Here is a 16,097-nt window from a genome sequence, read left to right on the forward strand (position 1 = left end):
GGGGAAGGTGAGCTCGTGGAAGGCCAGGGTTTCTTCCCTCCCCCCCAGCCTGCTTCCATGCCGAAATCAAGTTTTCTTTCGTGAATGAAATAAGGAAGGACATCATGTCATACAGGCACTTTTACTGTTCTTGGGCAGCATTTTGCAGCCTGGAATCCCTGCCCCCTGTTGGTGGGCATAAAGATCTCTTATACTTGCGTACCAACTCCAGCCCAACTTGAGAACCCTGGCAGACAGGTGGGGTGATGAGAAGGGTGGTCCCCTAGCCTGACTCGGAGGTGAAGACTGCCAGGCCCTGCTGTCCTGGGGGCACGACGGTCAGGGCAGCCACCTCCCCACCCCCACGGGTGGGCTTCTGGAAGTGGATCTCCAAGATGTCATGCAGCTCTGGGCCATCCAGGATATCAGGAATGTTGAGCACCAGCACTGAGCTGGGCACTAGCTGGAAGCTGATCTAGAAAAGGAGCCAAGAGATGGCAAAGGCTCATTGGAGTAAGGGGCTGGGGACGGGGGTGGGGGGCAGACAGTGCCCCATGGGAGTATGGGAGGGGTGAGGGGCCCTGGAGAGGCTGGGGTGGGTAGATCAGTGGGGTTTGGCAGCTCTGATCCTTGGGCAAGTTTCTGGCAGACAGAAGGGTTACCTGGATTGGCCCCCATTCTCCATCTTCACACTTACCTCAGCCTTCTGGATATCCCCACTCATGTAGGGAGAGACTCTCAGAGGGACTTGCTGCCCACCCAGTGGCACTCTGAACTCACCAATCTGGCACAGGTTCTGGGCCACTGTGGGGAACAGGGAGGGGTGGACCTTTAGCATCAAGCCCTGTCCTTTCCTGTGGCCTCATGAACCTCATACCCTAATCTCCCTTGCAGGAGGCCCCACAGGGCCCTCACCTTTGTCTGTAGCAAAGCCCAGCATGACACTCCCTTGCAGCAGTTCCCGAATCTCCACATCACCACCCCCGTTCTTAGCCTTGCCAAAGAAGATCTCCAGCTTGTCCAGCAGCTCCTCCTCACTCAGCCTGAGTCCAGCTGGAAAACCACTGACCAACACCCTCTGGCCACTCATCTGGCTGGCCACCTAGGGGGAGACAGGAGGGAGTGGTCTCAGGCACAACTCCACTTCCCCATGCCCAGGTGTATGCACCCCTTGCATGTCCCAGGACACTGCCATTCTGTCACCTGGATGGTGGTCACCATGGGTAGCTCTAAGGGCTGGACCTGCACCCGCAGCCGGCACTCTTCCATGTCAATCTTATGCTCCTTTTGCTGCAGCACCTGCTCAGCCACTGGGTGGTGGGGCGACAGGCTCAGTACTGTGAAGCCTCCCAGCTGCTCTCCTCAGACTCCCACAGGAACTTACCTTTGGGGTCATCAAAGGTAACCAGAGCAGAGCCTCCAGGCAGAGGGCAGCAGATCCGCAGGTTGGAAACCAAAGACTTGGGCACTTCCCTGCCCTGCTGAGTGTGTCCTCGGAATACCAAGGGGACCTCAGGCCCTGAGAATGAAACCTGGAGGTGGGGAAGGGGAGGCAGATACAGCACTCAAGGGTAGGGGAGTTCCCCGCTCCCTCCCAGGAGCACCCCCAATTCCATTTGATTGATGCTAAGTGCCAAGACAATACATTTACTGAGAGAAGAGCTAGGTTACTCAGTGGATGAAGTCAGCTCAGGCCCATAGTGGGCACTTTATATACAAGACCTTAGTTTGTCCTCACACGAGCCTGGGAGGTAGGTATCTCTAAAGAGTATCTCTAAAGAAGAGAAAACCAAGATCCGGAGAATTCAAGTACCATATTCAAGGTCACACAGCAAGGAAGTGGCAGGGCCAGGAGTACAACTAAGAACTCTCCAGCTCTTTTCTATGAAACCACATCCCGTCTCCCACCTTACCTTGTCTTTGGGGGAGTCCCTGAGCATCTTTTTCAGCTCCTGCAGCTCCTGCAGCCTCATCCTTAGTTTGGCCTGCTCCTCCTGAAGGGCGTGGAGGGCCTATTAGTGCAGAAGGGAACAACCAGATTTCTACCTGCCTTTCCAGAGGATAAATGAGCCCAGGAGAAGATGCTCCTATTCTGGATTCTCTAAGCAGAGTTGATGCTCAGCCCAAGAACAACCCAACCCCTCTACACTGCCCTGGGCTGGTCCTGGCCCACTCCACCCACAGCTGGGCTGGCCTCATTTCAGCTCCTCTGGGAAGGGCAGGAGGCTTTGTAGCAGCCATGGCTGGTCTGTTCCTGCAAATCTAGAGCTTAACCCGCACTGATTGAGCTCCTGCTATGAGGTGCTGGGCACTGACACAGGGCAGTGGAAGATAAGGGACCAGTCCCCAGGCCTATACAAAACAATACCCAAGACAGTACGTGGTCACATGACTGATCATGAAATGCATCAGTTGTTGGTGTTTGGAGGAGGGATAGTCTCACAGGGGTTAACACAACTAGGGAGGCCTCCAGGAAGAATGGGGGCTTAGAGTTGCAAAACGGCATAATATTATTAGCTAACACTAAGTACTTACTATATACCAGGCACTGTGCTAGGCCCTTTGTATGGATTACATCAATTCTCACAACAGCCCTATAAGATAGAAACCCTCTTATCCTTAGTTTACAGATGAAGAAACTAAAGTTTAGAGAGATTAACTGACTTGCCCAAAGTCATTTGGCCCTGGGACGTCTGACTCCAGACCCCACCCTGCTAACCCATGCTTTACAGGGAAGAAATCAAGCCCAGAGTGGGGAAGTAACTTAGCCATCTCCTAGCTTTCCTTTCACTGCCACACTTTCCACTGTGACTTGAAGTGGATCCAGAGAGAGCTGACAACATAGGCAGGGAAATGACAACAGGGATACAAATAAATGCACCTTTGTTTGTGGGAAGAAGCAGACAGCTCCATGACAGAATTCATCCTGTGGTTAGGAAACCTGATAAATAAGGTCAGCCCAGAGAAATGTAAGCTCACTTGGGAAGACGGGACTCTGCTCTAGTTGTCTTTGCATCCCCAGGGTCCAGCAGAGTCCCTGGCACAAAACAGGTGTGTTGAATGAATGAATGAAATGAATGAATGGCAAGATGGGAGCATGTTATAGAAGGCATTGAAGAAATTCAGTGTGAGTTTGTTTTATTTTAAGCAGAGAAAAACTAGAGCTTCACCAACTTATGCTGGTTTATGAATAGTGAAAAAGGTCCCTAGTTGTTTATATTTCTGTAAATTGGAGGTTGCAAACTCAGTGCCTTTAAGGGCCAGTTAGATGACATCAGTGAGTCAAAGGAGCCATATAATAAAATAGGGAGTTGTGGGGACTCTGACAAACTGGAGAGAGTAGGTCCTTGCTCAAGTGAGCAACTTCTTCTCAGCTCTAACCCAGTTTTTCCCCATGGGAATTTGTTCCAATTTTATACCTTTTTAATTGGTATTTTATAAAATACCAATTTTATACCTTCCCAATTTTAAGGGAAATCAGAAATCTGGATTTTTATTTGAAAAAGACACCTCTATTTATAAAATATATGTATGATGCTGATAACACCAAGATCCAGGATTCAATCCCTGTACCTGCCAGCCTCCAAAAACACACACACACAAAAACAAATTTAAAAATATGAAAAATTAAATACATTAGGGGGCTGGAGTCAGTCCTCAGTCTGTATCTATACTCACAGGACTTCTGCTTTAAATCTTGACCTCATTGCACATAGTGTTTGAAAGTCTAGTAATGGGCAATGGTACTTAATATTTATAATTGATAGCTTAATAACTTTTTTTTTGGTGGCTGCTCGGTATAAGGATAGAACCCTGGGCCTTGCCCATGGGTTAGCACCATGCTCTAACCAACTGAGCTAATTGGCCAGGCCTTAAACACAATTTCTTAATCAACAGTTCAAGCCCGGGAGTTCAGATGGGGAACTGGTGAAGATACACGATAGGGAGAAGGAGGTGATAGAAGCGGTGTTTAAAAGAGATCAGTCTGGAAGTGAAGGCAGGACTGGAACAGGAACCTCGGAGTGAGGAAAACAAATCCAGACTCTGTGGCTCTAGTTCTGACTGAGGAGGGCTGGCCGTTTAGTTCACTTGGGAGAGTGTGGTACTAACACCAAAGTCCAGAGTTCGGATCCCCGTACTGACCAGCTGCCAAAAATAAATAAATAAATAATAAAAATAATTCTGAACGATGAGACGGGAGCTAACCCTGGCTTCCGGCAGTGACCACAGCAGCAACATGTGCAGGTGAGTGCATTTCACGAGGAGAAGCCTCAAGACTCTTGTGGAGTTTTGCATTAAGGAGATAGAGGGGGACAAGACGGACACAACACCAAGGTTTCAGACCTGGGTGTCCCAGAGTTTTGTATGAGGGGTACTTCAAAAAGTTCATGGGGGCTGGCTGGTTATCTGAGTTACCTTATCCTAGTTATCTTGGTAGAGCGCGATGTTATAACACAACGGTCAAGGTTCAGATCCCCATACTGGCCAACGGGAAAAAAAAAAAAAAAAAAAAGTTCATGGAAAGATTCATGCTATCTTTCAAATCTATTTTTCCACGAACTTTTTTTTTTTTTTTTTTTTTTAAAGATGACCGGTAAGGGGATCTTAACCCTTGACTTGGTGTTGTCAGCACCACGCTCAGCCCGTGAGCGAACCGGCCATCCGTATATGGGATCCGAACCCGGGGCCTTGGTGTTCTCAGCACCGCACTCTCCCGAGTGAGCCACGGGCCGGCCCACCACGAACTTTTTGAAGAACCCTTGTACAATGCCACTGACCCAGCAAGTAAGGGAAGCGTGCCAGTGGTTACTGAGGGCCTGCTACGTGCCAGGCACAGTCAGACTCCATCTCACTCAAATATCACAAAATATCACAAAACCACCTCCTATCCCCAGCTCCCCACTGAAACGTCTCTCTCAAAGAACCTTCTAAGAACAACACAGGCTAATAGTAGTCACTTACTTGAATTCAACTGTACATGCTGTTTATTTACATAACATGACAACATGGTTCCTAAATGCAAGCCAACTTAGGTGATCAACTGAAAAAACTGTGATCTGTTCTATACTGAGCTCATTGAGAGATTGTATATTATGGCAACTTTAGGGGTGAGTTAATGGATTTCAACTTAATTTTGAATACATACAGTTTTCTGCCTTACTTGAGTTTAGAACCTAACTACCCCATAAGATAAAATCTCATGCTATTTATGTTCATCATGGGAGTATTGGGAGGCAGTTTAGCATAACCGTTAAGAGCACCCACCCTGGAGCCAAACCTCCTGGGCATACATCCAGCTTCTCTTAAGACCATGGGTAAGTTGTTTAATTCTCTGTGCCTTAATTTCCTCATCTTTAAAATGCACATAATAGCAATTTCCACTTATATATAATTTTGTTCAGAGCAGTGGTACTTGGCACATAATAAATGCTAAGTTAAATGTCTTCCATTTTAAGGCTGGCTGGGGGCCAGCCCACGGCTCACTTGGGAGAGTGTGGTGCTGATAACACCAAGGTCAAGGGTTCAGATCCTCACACTGGCCAGCCGTGAAAATATAAGTAAATTTTATTAATTTTTTTGGCAGCTGGCCAGTAAGGGGATCCCAAACCCTTGACCTTGGTGTTACAAGGCAGCACTCTAACTAATGTTTTCTATTTTAATAATCCCCATCTTATTAATGAGGAACCTGAGGTTCATAAAGGGTAACTAATGAGCCCAAATCAGTCAAACCCGAATCTTTTTATCTCCAAAGACAACTTGATACTACATTGCTTTTTCTAAAGACAAAGAAATTGGCAAGGTGCAATGAGGTCATTTTAGAGATTTGTGTTTGGGGTGATGATTAGACCTACAAAGGCAGAGCAGGCCATTGAAGACACATAGGGTCAGGGACAGGACGTGGTGGACAGCACTCTTGGTTGGAGCAGCATGTGGTGGTCACAGGCCGAGAGGATGGATGAGCTCTTTGAAGGACAGAGCCTTAAAAATGTAGTCTTCGAGGATATTTAGTCACGGGTTAGGAGAGACAAAGGAATGCAGAGAAGAAAGAGAAAGCATGGTCAGAGATAAGCAGTGCTAGGGCTGGTGTCACAGACACAAAGGAGGGGAGATGAAACAGATGTAAGAAAAGGAGGGCTATGAGAAGGCCACCACTCACTTCTCATTCAACAAGTCACAGCTACTGAGCGTCTACTATGTGCCAGGTCCCGTTCTGAGCTCTAGGGATGCAGCAGTGCACAAAACAGACAAAACTTCCTTGTGGAAGTTTTAGAATGAGTCAGATAATAGACAGAATGAATAAGTAAAATCTACACTTCGTCAGTAGTAAGTGATATGGACAAAAACAAAACAGGAAAGGGAGGACAGAGAGTGTTGGGGTGCAGTTTTAAATGGGGAGATCAGAGGAGGCCTCTCTGAGATGATATCTGATCACACACTTGAAGGTGATGAAGGAACAATCCACGTGTACATCTGGGAGGAAGTTCTATGCAGACAGAATAGCAAGAGCAAAGGCCCTGAGGTGGGAATCTGTCAGGTGTATTTGAGGAAGAGGTAGGAGGCCGACAAGGCTGGAGCACAGAGGGTATAAGGGGAGAGTGGCTGCAGATGAAGCCACAGAGGGACTGGGGGTCAGACTGTGCAGGGCCTTTAGCTGATGTGAGATGGGAAGCCATAGGCAGGCTTAAGTTTTAATGGGATTACTTGGCTGTTGCGTGAATAAACTGATGTGGAGAAAGGGCACAAGCAGGGAGACCACTTAAGAGGCTATTATGGCATCCAAGTGAGTGACGGTGATGGTTTGGACCGGATGGTAACAGTGGAGGTGGTGAAGAGCAGTGACAGTCTAGACTGACTAAAGTTGCTGACGGATTGAAAGAAGGATGTGGAAGAAAGGAAGAGTGTGGGATGACGCCAAGCTTTTTGACCTGAGCAACTGAAAAGAAGAAGAGCCATTGGGCCGAGCCCGTGGCGCACTTGGTAGAGTGCGGCGCTGGGAGCGCTGCGACGCTCCCGCCGCGGGTTCGGATCCTATATAGGACTGGCCGGTGCACTCACTGGCTGAGTGCCGGTCACGAAAAGGACAAAAAAAAAAAAAAAAAAAAAAAAAAAAAAAAGAAGAAGAGCCATTTGCTGCAAAGAGGAAGATTGTGGGTGGAAGAGATTTGGGACAGAAGATTAGGGCTTTGTTTTGAACAGGTTAGGCATGAAGTGCCTCTGTATGAAGATACCCCAGTAGAAATGTGTTGTGGCAGTTGCTTCTATTGATCTAACATTCAGGGAAGAGGTTTAGGCCGGCAATATAAATCTGGGATTTGTCCAGGCAGAGAAGATATTTAAAGTTACAAAATTAAATGAAATGCACAAGGGAGAGTTTGTAGACAGAAAGGAGGTCCAAGGGCTGACTTCTGGGCCATCCAACACTAGGAGGTCAGGAAAACAGGAAAGAGCCAGCCAAGGAGAAGAGGGAGGAGTGGAACGAGGAGGAGAGCAGGAGGAGCCGGCAGCTGTGCAGGTGCTGCTGCCAAGCTGACCACCGTGAGGAATGAGAAATGACCACTGAGACTGAGCAACCTGGTGGGCACTTGGATGTGGCAATGAAGAAACAGTCCTACTCCTCAGAAGGAAATAGTCAGAAGTTTATGTGCAAGGGCTATGATTGTAGTTTTGTTTACAACAGAAAAAAAAATGTGCATGTCCAACAAAAGAGGAATAGCTAAATAAATATGATAAAGTATTATGTAACAATTAAAATATATTATTGAAGAATGTTTAACAATGTGGAAAAATCCTCACAATAAGCAAAAAAAAAAAAGCAAAATATAAGACTATGTAAAATACGATCCATATTTTTTTTACTTAAAAATTTTTAATTCATAAGGATATTAACCCATAAAAATGAATTAAAAATTCTCGGAAAATAGACAGAAAAATGTTAACAGAGCTTGTCTATTATGAATTTAGTGTGATTAAAAAAGTACAGGGAATGGCTGGTTAGCTCAGTTGGTTAGACCGCGGTGTTGTAACACTAAGGTTGAGGGTTCAGATCCCCATACTGGCCAGCAGGCAAAAAAATCTATCTGTATAGATATACACAATTTTTTTTTTTTTTTTTTTTTTTTTGTCTTTTCGTGACCGGCACTCAGCCAGTGAGTGCACCGGCCATTCCTATATAGGATCCGAACCCACGGTGGGAGCGTCGCCGCGCTCCCAGCGCCGCACTCTACCAACTGCGCCACGGGTTCGGCCCGATATACACAATTTTTTGAACCCACCTTGTTTCCTTTCTTTTCTTTTGGGTATGTGAAGGCCTTTTTTTAAGACCTCTGGCGCCTGGCATGGGGATCCAAACCTGTGACCTCTATGCTATAAAGCTGTGCTCTAACCAACTGAGCTAACTGGCCAGACCTTATAAAGTCATTTTAAAAGAGCAGTTTTAGCAGAGAGGTAGGAGTGAAGTGGGAGTGGATCAAGATTGTCCCTGGGAACTGGGTTTCTGAAACGACTGGCAATAATAACATTAACGGGAGAGGGAGGCGGGAGGGAGGTTTCGGTAATGGGCCACAATAATCAACCACATTGTATATCAACAAAATAAAATTTAAAAAAAAAATAATAATAAAAATAAAGTCCAATCCAAGTGGTGAAAAAAATAATAATATTAACAACAATGAATACGTATTGAGCGCTCAGTAAGTGCTTGACAGTGGGCTAAGTTTTTACTGTATTAAGTTATGGATTATCTAGTTTAATTCCTGAAGTATAATTTTATAGCATAATCTCTATCGTTTAATTTTTGTAGGTAGGTATTCTTCTGAGGAAGTGTTAATATCATTCCCATCTTATAGATGAGGAAATGGGGTCTAGACTGCAAACTTTGGAAAGACTAAGGATCTGCCCAGGGCCACACAATTGAACAAACCAGGATGTGAAACCAGGCAAGCTGGTTCCAGAACCTGTGGTCTTTCTTACTACATTTGAGGGGCAAATGAAAAATTTCAAAGTGAGATACCTGTGTATTTGTAACAGATGGAGTAGTATCAGGGAGGGAAAGGCTAAAAAACTGGAAAGAGAGCAAGATTCATTGAGTGCCTACTGCGTGCCAGGCACTGTGCTAAGCACAGTGAACAGGCTAAACAGGACACTAGTTCTCACAGAACTTAGTCTAGCATGGATAGGGGCATGCGTGAGTCAGGAAGGGGTGGACCCCAGCAGACAGAGAGGTTAGTTCTCAGCAGAGGAACACTTCTTCCTGACCCTGGAGAGGGCACAAAGTTAAGTTGAGATGGAAATATCAGAAGGGGGAGAATTTGGGGGAGGAAGATCTCAGGGGATAGGGTGTGTGGCTCATTAGAGCAATTCTTATTTTAGTCACAGAACCCTTTCAGTATCTCATGCAAACTTTCTCCAGAAACACTCACATTCACACAAGGAATTCACAAGCTCCTGTGGTGCATGCTATGAGAGAATTCTGACTTAGGCGCAACAGGTTAGAGGACCACCCTGTGTTTCTATTCAGCTCTTCAGCAGGTGTAAGAAATGGGCAGGGAGGGGCTTGGCTGCCAGGCTCTGAGACACCCGCAGGTTCGCAGCCAAGAGAAGCGCTGCTCTCCTCCCCATCCCCCACCCGCTCCTCACTTACAGCATCGCGGGTCACTGACATGGGTCTGAGGTCCGTTTGGCAAGAACTGAGGCTTCAGAGCTGGGCACAAAGCAGCAGAGTTGACTACAACTTTGGTCTCCCCCAACTCCAGCAGGGCTCGGAATACACTTCTGAAGTTCCCGCACACAGCTCTTTCCTTCCACTTTCGTTTCAGTGGAAACCCTGCCCTCTGGTGGTCACACGCCCCCAGCCGGGGCTTCCCCACCCCTGGGAGGAGACTTCCTGGTCTTAGAAGTCAACTCCACCCAGCAGTGAGGCCTCAGGGGAAGCTACCTCTCAGCAAATGCAAACTCAATGCTGGCCCCAACCATTCTCAGTCAATTCCAGCAGACACACTGGTAGGATCTGTTTTGTTAATGGGTATTTTCTGTAGAGCCTAGAATGATGCTGGGCATAAGCAAACATTGATACAATTATTGAATGAGAAATGCAACCAGGACAGATAGAGCCCATCGTTCAAGCTCACAAAGCTGCAGCAACAGCCAGCATTGAGAGCTGTTTTGGGTGCTCAACACCGTTCTGTTTTACATGTATTAATTCTTCAAAACTCCTTGAAGTTGGTTCTATTTTCTCCATTTTTCAGATAAGAAAACTGAGGCAGATTTAGGAACTTGTCCAAAGTCATAATGCTGAGTGAAGCATGTATCTAAACCTGATTTTAACAGTATTTGAACTTAGACCTTCAGACAGAATGGAAAGAACTTGCTAAATTTTCAAAGGTGGGTTTAAATTTAGTTCCATTTTTGTGACCCTGAATAGGCAAGCTATTCAACAGGAGTCTGTCTCAATAGAGACCCTAATACTTACAGGTAAATAGATTTGAATCAAATTACATATAGCACAGCATAGCATTATCTTGTTTCCTAATACTCTCACCTATTACAGGGTTTTTTCCAGTGTTAAATTACTTACCAACCCCATTTTCTCAACCCCTTCCCCGTACCTCTGTCCCAGGTGGAAGTGTGGGGTCAAGTACCAGGCTTGACAAACCAGACTGTTTGAATCCTAGTTTCAGCTAGTGACTTAGAACTGGTTCAGCTGGAGAGCCTATTTCCTTAGTGAAACAGGGCCATAGTTAAGCATACAATGAGAGTGAAGTGCCAAATTATAAGGGCCAGATGTCTTTCCTGCTGCCAGCAAGGCCATTTGGGGAGCTTTCCCTTGCCCCACTGCATGGTTGTTCTCAGCTCAGGCCTTCACCATTGGCATCCATCCCTATCATCCAGAGCAGTTCTCCAGGGTGGTCTGGATACCAGCAGCACCAGCAAACTTACTAGAAACGAAAACTGATGCCTGGTCCCCACTCAGGGGCTTTTGGTTGTCACAAGGGAGAAGGGAGGTATAGCTCAAGTTCTCCTGGTACATAATGGGTGAAAGCCAGAAATGCTAAACAATTCTGCACAGGGAAAAATAACCTTACCTAAAAATGTCAAGTGTAGCTCTTTTAAATAATAGATCAGGGCCGGCCTGTGGCTCACTTGGGAGAGTGTGGTGCTGATACACCAAAGCCACGGGTTCGGATCCCTACACAGGGATGGCTGGTTAGCTCACTTGGGAGAGCGTGGTGCTGACACCACCAAGTCAAGGGTTAAGATCCCCTTACCGGTCATCTTTTTAAATAAAATAAATAAATAAATTAACAGTTCAGTAGTTCACACTTATCCATTGAGGGCAGCTAAATTATTACTGGAAATCAGGCCAAGGACAGAAGTACTGCTAAGTCTCGCAAAAACAGATTTAACTTTTATATTGTCCCACAGCCCCTCATCCACCACCCAGTGTCTCTTATCCTATGAATGTTCTCCTTTTCCCACTCTGATAATACATGCAGCAGGCAGACACAGGTTTTTTTTTCTTTTTAATGACCAAAACAAAAGAAGCCATCTAAAACCGAAGCTTCTGGAAGAACCACTTGTTCTTGCCCGTCTTGTACCTAGAAGGGAAAAAAAAAAGAACACCAATGAAGAGGAACAGAAAGACAAAATTCTTTTCATGGGGAATAGTGAAAGCACATCCCAACATCTACCACCAAAGCCTACTTACCTCTCTTCAAACTTGACCTTGGCCTCCCGTCGGGCCTTGCGTTTAAGAGCAGGGTCTCTGAAGACGTCCTTGTTGACAACAGTTTTGTCTAAAGGGATATCCACAGAGTACCTGGAGATAATAGTGGAGAGGAAGGATCAGCCCACACACCGCCATGGCTTACACAGAGCCCAGGTCTTCCTGGGACACTGGGGTGTCAGGGTCTGACTCCGTGAGAACAATAGTTAGAAGCTATGCTGAAATTCTGATGAGATTCTTTGAAAATCCCCAGTTTTAAAAACTCATTTACATGGATTCAAGCCATAGAAAAATTTCACATTTCACTCTCAATTTTCTGTAAGTACTCTATTTTTCTAGCCGAGAATCATCAAATAAGTCCTTCTTTACTTTCACATGGTAGCTAGCTAGCTTTCTACATGGAGTCATTTTACTTAGTGTTGTTCAAGTTCTGCCAATGCAGAGCCAGCCTCATTATGATAACGCAAAAGATGGGCGGCTAGCTGCCTCCATCTCACTGCCTCCTGGCACCAGAGAAACAGCTCCACACTTAGGTCAGTAAACGAAGAGTAAATGCACAGTCCCATTAATGAACCTTAAGTCACAAGCTGCTGAATTATGGCAATTATTGTTCAGGACTCTCTCAATTCTTGTACTTCTTTATAACCCTTCTACCAAGACAGTGCATATGCTGCAGAAAACAGTGAAAAGACCAGGGCCAAAGGGCCCAGCAGCTGAGTGAAATTAATTGGGAGAGGTCTGCTTTCACCAACCACTTTTGGTGAAAAATTTCTGCTTTCACTTACTCAACAACCATTTTTGAGTCTATAGTAATTATCTTTGAGGGTGGAAGAGGGCAGACCAGACCCTATCCCTGTATTTACTGTGGATGGAAAACAAACCTAACAATCTTTACCCAACATTTGAAGATGCAAGTCTAGAAACCATGGCCAGTTTATAAATTGAAAATGATGTCCTGTCCTGGCACTGGAATGGCTGCAAGATTGTCTCCTTGTTCAGCAGGGCGGAGAGAAAAAATGAGTAAAATCACTTCCATTCCCATTCTTGAAAGGCTCACCTTGTGGGCATGAGGTGATTGTAGTTATAAACTTTCACAAAAGATTTGATCTTCGATCTCTTGGCGATTTTCTTCTTTCCCATGGCAGCTGTCACTTTTCGAGGATAGCGGTCAATTCCAGCCACCAGAGCATGGCTGTAGGGGCGGTCTGACGTGCCATCATCAATGTTCTAAATGAACAAGAATTACATTTGTTATTAACTGGGGGTCTATTTAACCCCCGTGCTAGGCATGGGGCATGTATAGAAAAACAACCCCTCGCACTCCCCCAGGTCTCCCAGACCCACTACTGTAAGGAGAAAACCCACACAATGCTATGCTAGATGCCCAAAGAGCAACAGGATGGTGTTTATTGCCACCAGGAAGAATCTGGAAAGAGGCAAGAGATGTAAAAGCAACAATAGTTAACAGCCTACAAAACCACAGATAGGAGACCAATAGTGAAGAGCTAAAATATGCTAAGTGACCGTTTGACTAAAAGCAATTTCTCTTCTTACAGAATCCCAGGGGAACCATCCACTACCTGTTTGCGCTCAGGTAAATTACTGAACGCCTCTACGCCTTAGCAGTAGAAAGGAACCCCTAACAGACACTACAAAGACTGCACAGATCAACACCTGTAAGGGAGGAAGTAGTGGTAGGCACGTAGCAGGTGTTCAATAAATGTTGGCCACTATTACTATTATTTAAAGTCTCTTGGGTGGAGAGCGCGTTACGTGTTAGGTGCCCAATTCAACTAGCATTTGTTTTTATTTTGTATTTTCGTCTTTCAAAAGCCGTCATGCAGGCACCACTACCCCAACATGCTCAATGGCTACTGCCCCCAAAGTAGGTCTTGAATTCCAACCCTGCCCGTCCTCCGCAGCTGGCCTGGTCCCCGAGATGCAAGGATGTAGAGGCCCGTGAGGCTGGTACCTTCACGATGACGGCTTTGCGACCGGAGTAGCGTCCGGCCAGGACCAGCACCACTTTCCCGGGTTTCATAAACTTGCCCATTCCTGCAGACAACAGAAAGCAGGGGCCGCTCAGATATCCGTAAACCCAAAGACCCGCTGGACTGACTCCTGCCCGCAAGCCCAAATCTCGGGCCCGGAACTTCAGACTGCTCACTGCCGTCTTGGCCCAAGCCGCCCGCGGACTCTGCTCGCAGCACAGTGCCCGTTTCGAAACCGCCAGAGACCTAGGAACGGAACGCGCCCGGTAGCGCTCCGCAACTCGACCCCCGGCCGCGGATGGCTGCGGATTGAAAACCCTACCAAACCTCTACTCACCGGCAGCAGCCTACCCAGCCTTCGGGGGAAAGGAAAGCGGGACACTTCCGCTAACCTTTCACCCCGGGAAGGGGTGACCTCACTTCCGGTCCCGCCCTCAGTCCCATCACGTTTCTGGGGCGGTGCTCAGAATTTGTGTTGCAGGCGGAAGAAGCTCATGAAGGGACAGTAGGGTCTGGACGCTCATCTATTTGAATCAAACTTTATTAGCAGCTTCAGCAGTAGACAAGAGCAAAGAAATCCTGTGCCCCGTGTTTGAAAGGAAGAGCACGGAGGTTCCTTGTGCGCGCCGTATTTTGACTCAGCTGCTCTTCTAGAACTACCTTTGTTGTAGTTCTCTTCTCTGGCGCTAGGAGGAGGACACACTCTGAAATTTACTTTTCTTGCCTTGGAAGACGCAAGGAACAAAATAGGACATTTTACTGGTGCCTACGGTGTGCGCTGTCAGGCGAAAGGAGGGAGAGACACAGATCAAACGGGCATTTGGCCCCAATATTTAGGGCGATGTCATAGACAGTACGGAATAGAATAAGCATGAGGAAGGTGAAAGAGGAGGGTTATAACAGCTGTTTACATTGTGCCAGGGCGAGTTAATTTATTTACGCACATTATCTGATTTGATCCTCATAACAACACTAGGAGACAGGTACTGTTATTATCTCCATTCCACAACTGAAGAAACTGTAGTTTAGAGTCACGGTGTCGGGCACCAGATACGCCGCTGCCGCTGTCACTATGGCCCATTACAAAGCTGCCGACTTCCCGGAGGTACTTGGAGAAGTCGGGGGTGCTGGACACGCTGACCTAGGCGTTGGTAGCCTTGTATGAAGAACCAGAGAAACCTGATAGTGCTTTGGATTTTTTAAAGCATCACTTAGGAGCTCCTACCTTAGAAAATCCAGAAATAAAGCTGCTTCTCTTAGAATTGGCAGAAATGAAACAGAAATATGAAGCTATTGTAGAAGAAAATAAAAAACTGAAAGCAAAGCTTGCTCAGTGTGAACCACCTGAGGAGGAGAAGCGTGCTGAATAGGATTCTTCTCATTTGAAAAGGCACTGAAAAAATGGTTTTGTATGGCTTCAATATTTTGTATAGTATATAATCTTTTCTGAACAGATGCTATAGAACTCTTTTAATATGTTAGATTCACCTATCACACTTTAACTGTTATAAACACATATACTTAGAGTCACTAATAAAAACTCATTATGACTTTTTTTGGGTCTTAAAGAAGGAAAATCCAAAGTAGATCCTGACAAAAACCTAAACACAGACGTCTAATTCATTACCTTAGAAGGCATTCTGTTTATTAGTCTGATTAGGAATGATGGTACTGGGTGGGTATTTTAGCCAAGGAAGTTTAGCATGTAGCTATTCCTTGGCTTAGTCCAGGATATGAGCACAGGTACAGTAATTCTTTAAAAGGAAAGTGACACTGTTGTTTATATTCCCTGTAGGTAGCTGGAGGGATCCATGTGACATGTTGCTTTTGTACAGGTTCCTATGAATCTTCCTCTCTTGTTTATATAATGTGGAACAAATATCTCTTCTGTGCCACCACGTTGCCTTAGATAATTGTATGTGTGCCAGTTTGAACTCTGACACCACATTTTCCTTCTATGTGCTTTAGTGGATCCTAATTACACACTGGCTTTTCTGTGTTATTTTTCCAATTTGCTTAATTATAGCAGTTACCCTGATTGTAATTTATATGACTTTAAACAGGATCACACTGTTCCCCTGACTTAGTTGCTTAGTTGAGTGCAGAACAGAGGCAATATAAAATTCTGGGGCTTCTGGTCAAGATGGCAGAATAGACCGTCCCCAGCATTACTCTCTCCCATAAATCAACCAATTTACAACTATAAAAAAGCAACAACAGCCAAGGTGGGGCCACTAGAACTCAGGGGAAGAGGAGGAGAGACGTACAGAGTGCATAAAGGTGGGAAAAGCCACGATGAGACAAAGAAAAAACTGCTCTGACCATTTTTGTGCTGCAGCCACTTTAAGGCTGGAACTTCTGAGCACATGGAGCAGGAGCTGGCAAAAGCTGCAGCTGTGCCCTTT

At 45.9% G+C, this 16,097-nt stretch overlaps 2 protein-coding genes and 1 pseudogene across 3 annotated transcripts; 1 reads left to right on the forward strand and 2 right to left on the reverse strand.

Annotated features, from left to right (window-relative positions):
- Positions 1 to 121: 121 nt before the first annotated feature.
- Positions 122 to 9,770, reverse strand: IFI35 (interferon induced protein 35). 2 transcript variants are annotated; one of them, XM_063112739.1, is made up of 7 exons: positions 9,620 to 9,770; positions 1,893 to 1,973; positions 1,364 to 1,511; positions 1,183 to 1,289; positions 895 to 1,081; positions 677 to 783; positions 122 to 454 (listed from the first exon to the last, which is right to left on the reverse strand). In XM_063112739.1, the coding sequence occupies exons 1-7, from the start codon at positions 9,638 to 9,640 to the stop codon at positions 263 to 265; spliced, it is 843 nt and encodes a 280-aa protein (XP_062968809.1). In that variant the 5' UTR covers positions 9,641 to 9,770; the 3' UTR covers positions 122 to 262. The 2 variants fall into 2 exon arrangements, with proteins under 2 accessions (XP_062968809.1, XP_062968808.1); XM_063112738.1 differs by having other exon boundaries at positions 1,893 to 1,991.
- Positions 9,771 to 11,481: 1,711 nt separating this feature from the next.
- Positions 11,482 to 14,107, reverse strand: RPL27 (ribosomal protein L27). The gene is made up of 5 exons (XM_063111465.1): positions 14,030 to 14,107; positions 13,674 to 13,756; positions 12,759 to 12,928; positions 11,684 to 11,794; positions 11,482 to 11,573 (listed from the first exon to the last, which is right to left on the reverse strand). Exons 2-5 carry the CDS (start codon positions 13,752 to 13,754, stop codon positions 11,525 to 11,527), a joined length of 411 nt encoding a protein of 136 aa, XP_062967535.1. The 5' UTR covers positions 13,755 to 13,756; positions 14,030 to 14,107; the 3' UTR covers positions 11,482 to 11,524.
- A 657-nt stretch (positions 14,108 to 14,764) lies between these two features.
- On the forward strand, positions 14,765 to 15,076 carry LOC134389688 (c-Myc-binding protein-like; annotated as a pseudogene).
- The last annotated feature ends 1,021 nt before the right edge of the window (positions 15,077 to 16,097 follow it).

Source organism: Cynocephalus volans, chromosome 10 (assembly GCF_027409185.1).
Source record: "Cynocephalus volans isolate mCynVol1 chromosome 10, mCynVol1.pri, whole genome shotgun sequence".
Taxonomy (NCBI): Eukaryota; Metazoa; Chordata; class Mammalia; order Dermoptera; family Cynocephalidae; genus Cynocephalus; species Cynocephalus volans.

Coding starts and splice junctions, on each gene's coding strand:
- IFI35 (XM_063112738.1), bottom strand. CDS start 9,640: ATGTCAGTGACCCGCGATGCT. Junction 1,290..1,363: donor TACCTTTGATGACCCCAAAG/GTAAGTTCCTGT, acceptor CCCACCACCCAG/TGGCTGAGCAGGTGCTGCAG. Junction 455..676: donor GGGATATCCAGAAGGCTGAG/GTAAGTGTGAAG, acceptor CTCCTTTTCTAG/ATCAGCTTCCAGCTAGTGCC.
- RPL27 (XM_063111465.1), bottom strand. CDS start 13,754: ATGGGCAAGTTTATGAAACCCGGGAAAGTGGTGCTGGTCCTGGCCGGA. Junction 12,929..13,673: donor GCAAAGCCGTCATCGTGAAG/GTACCAGCCTCA, acceptor TTGTTCATTTAG/AACATTGATGATGGCACGTC. Junction 11,574..11,683: donor AAGGTCAAGTTTGAAGAGAG/GTAAGTAGGCTT, acceptor TTTCCCTTCTAG/GTACAAGACGGGCAAGAACA.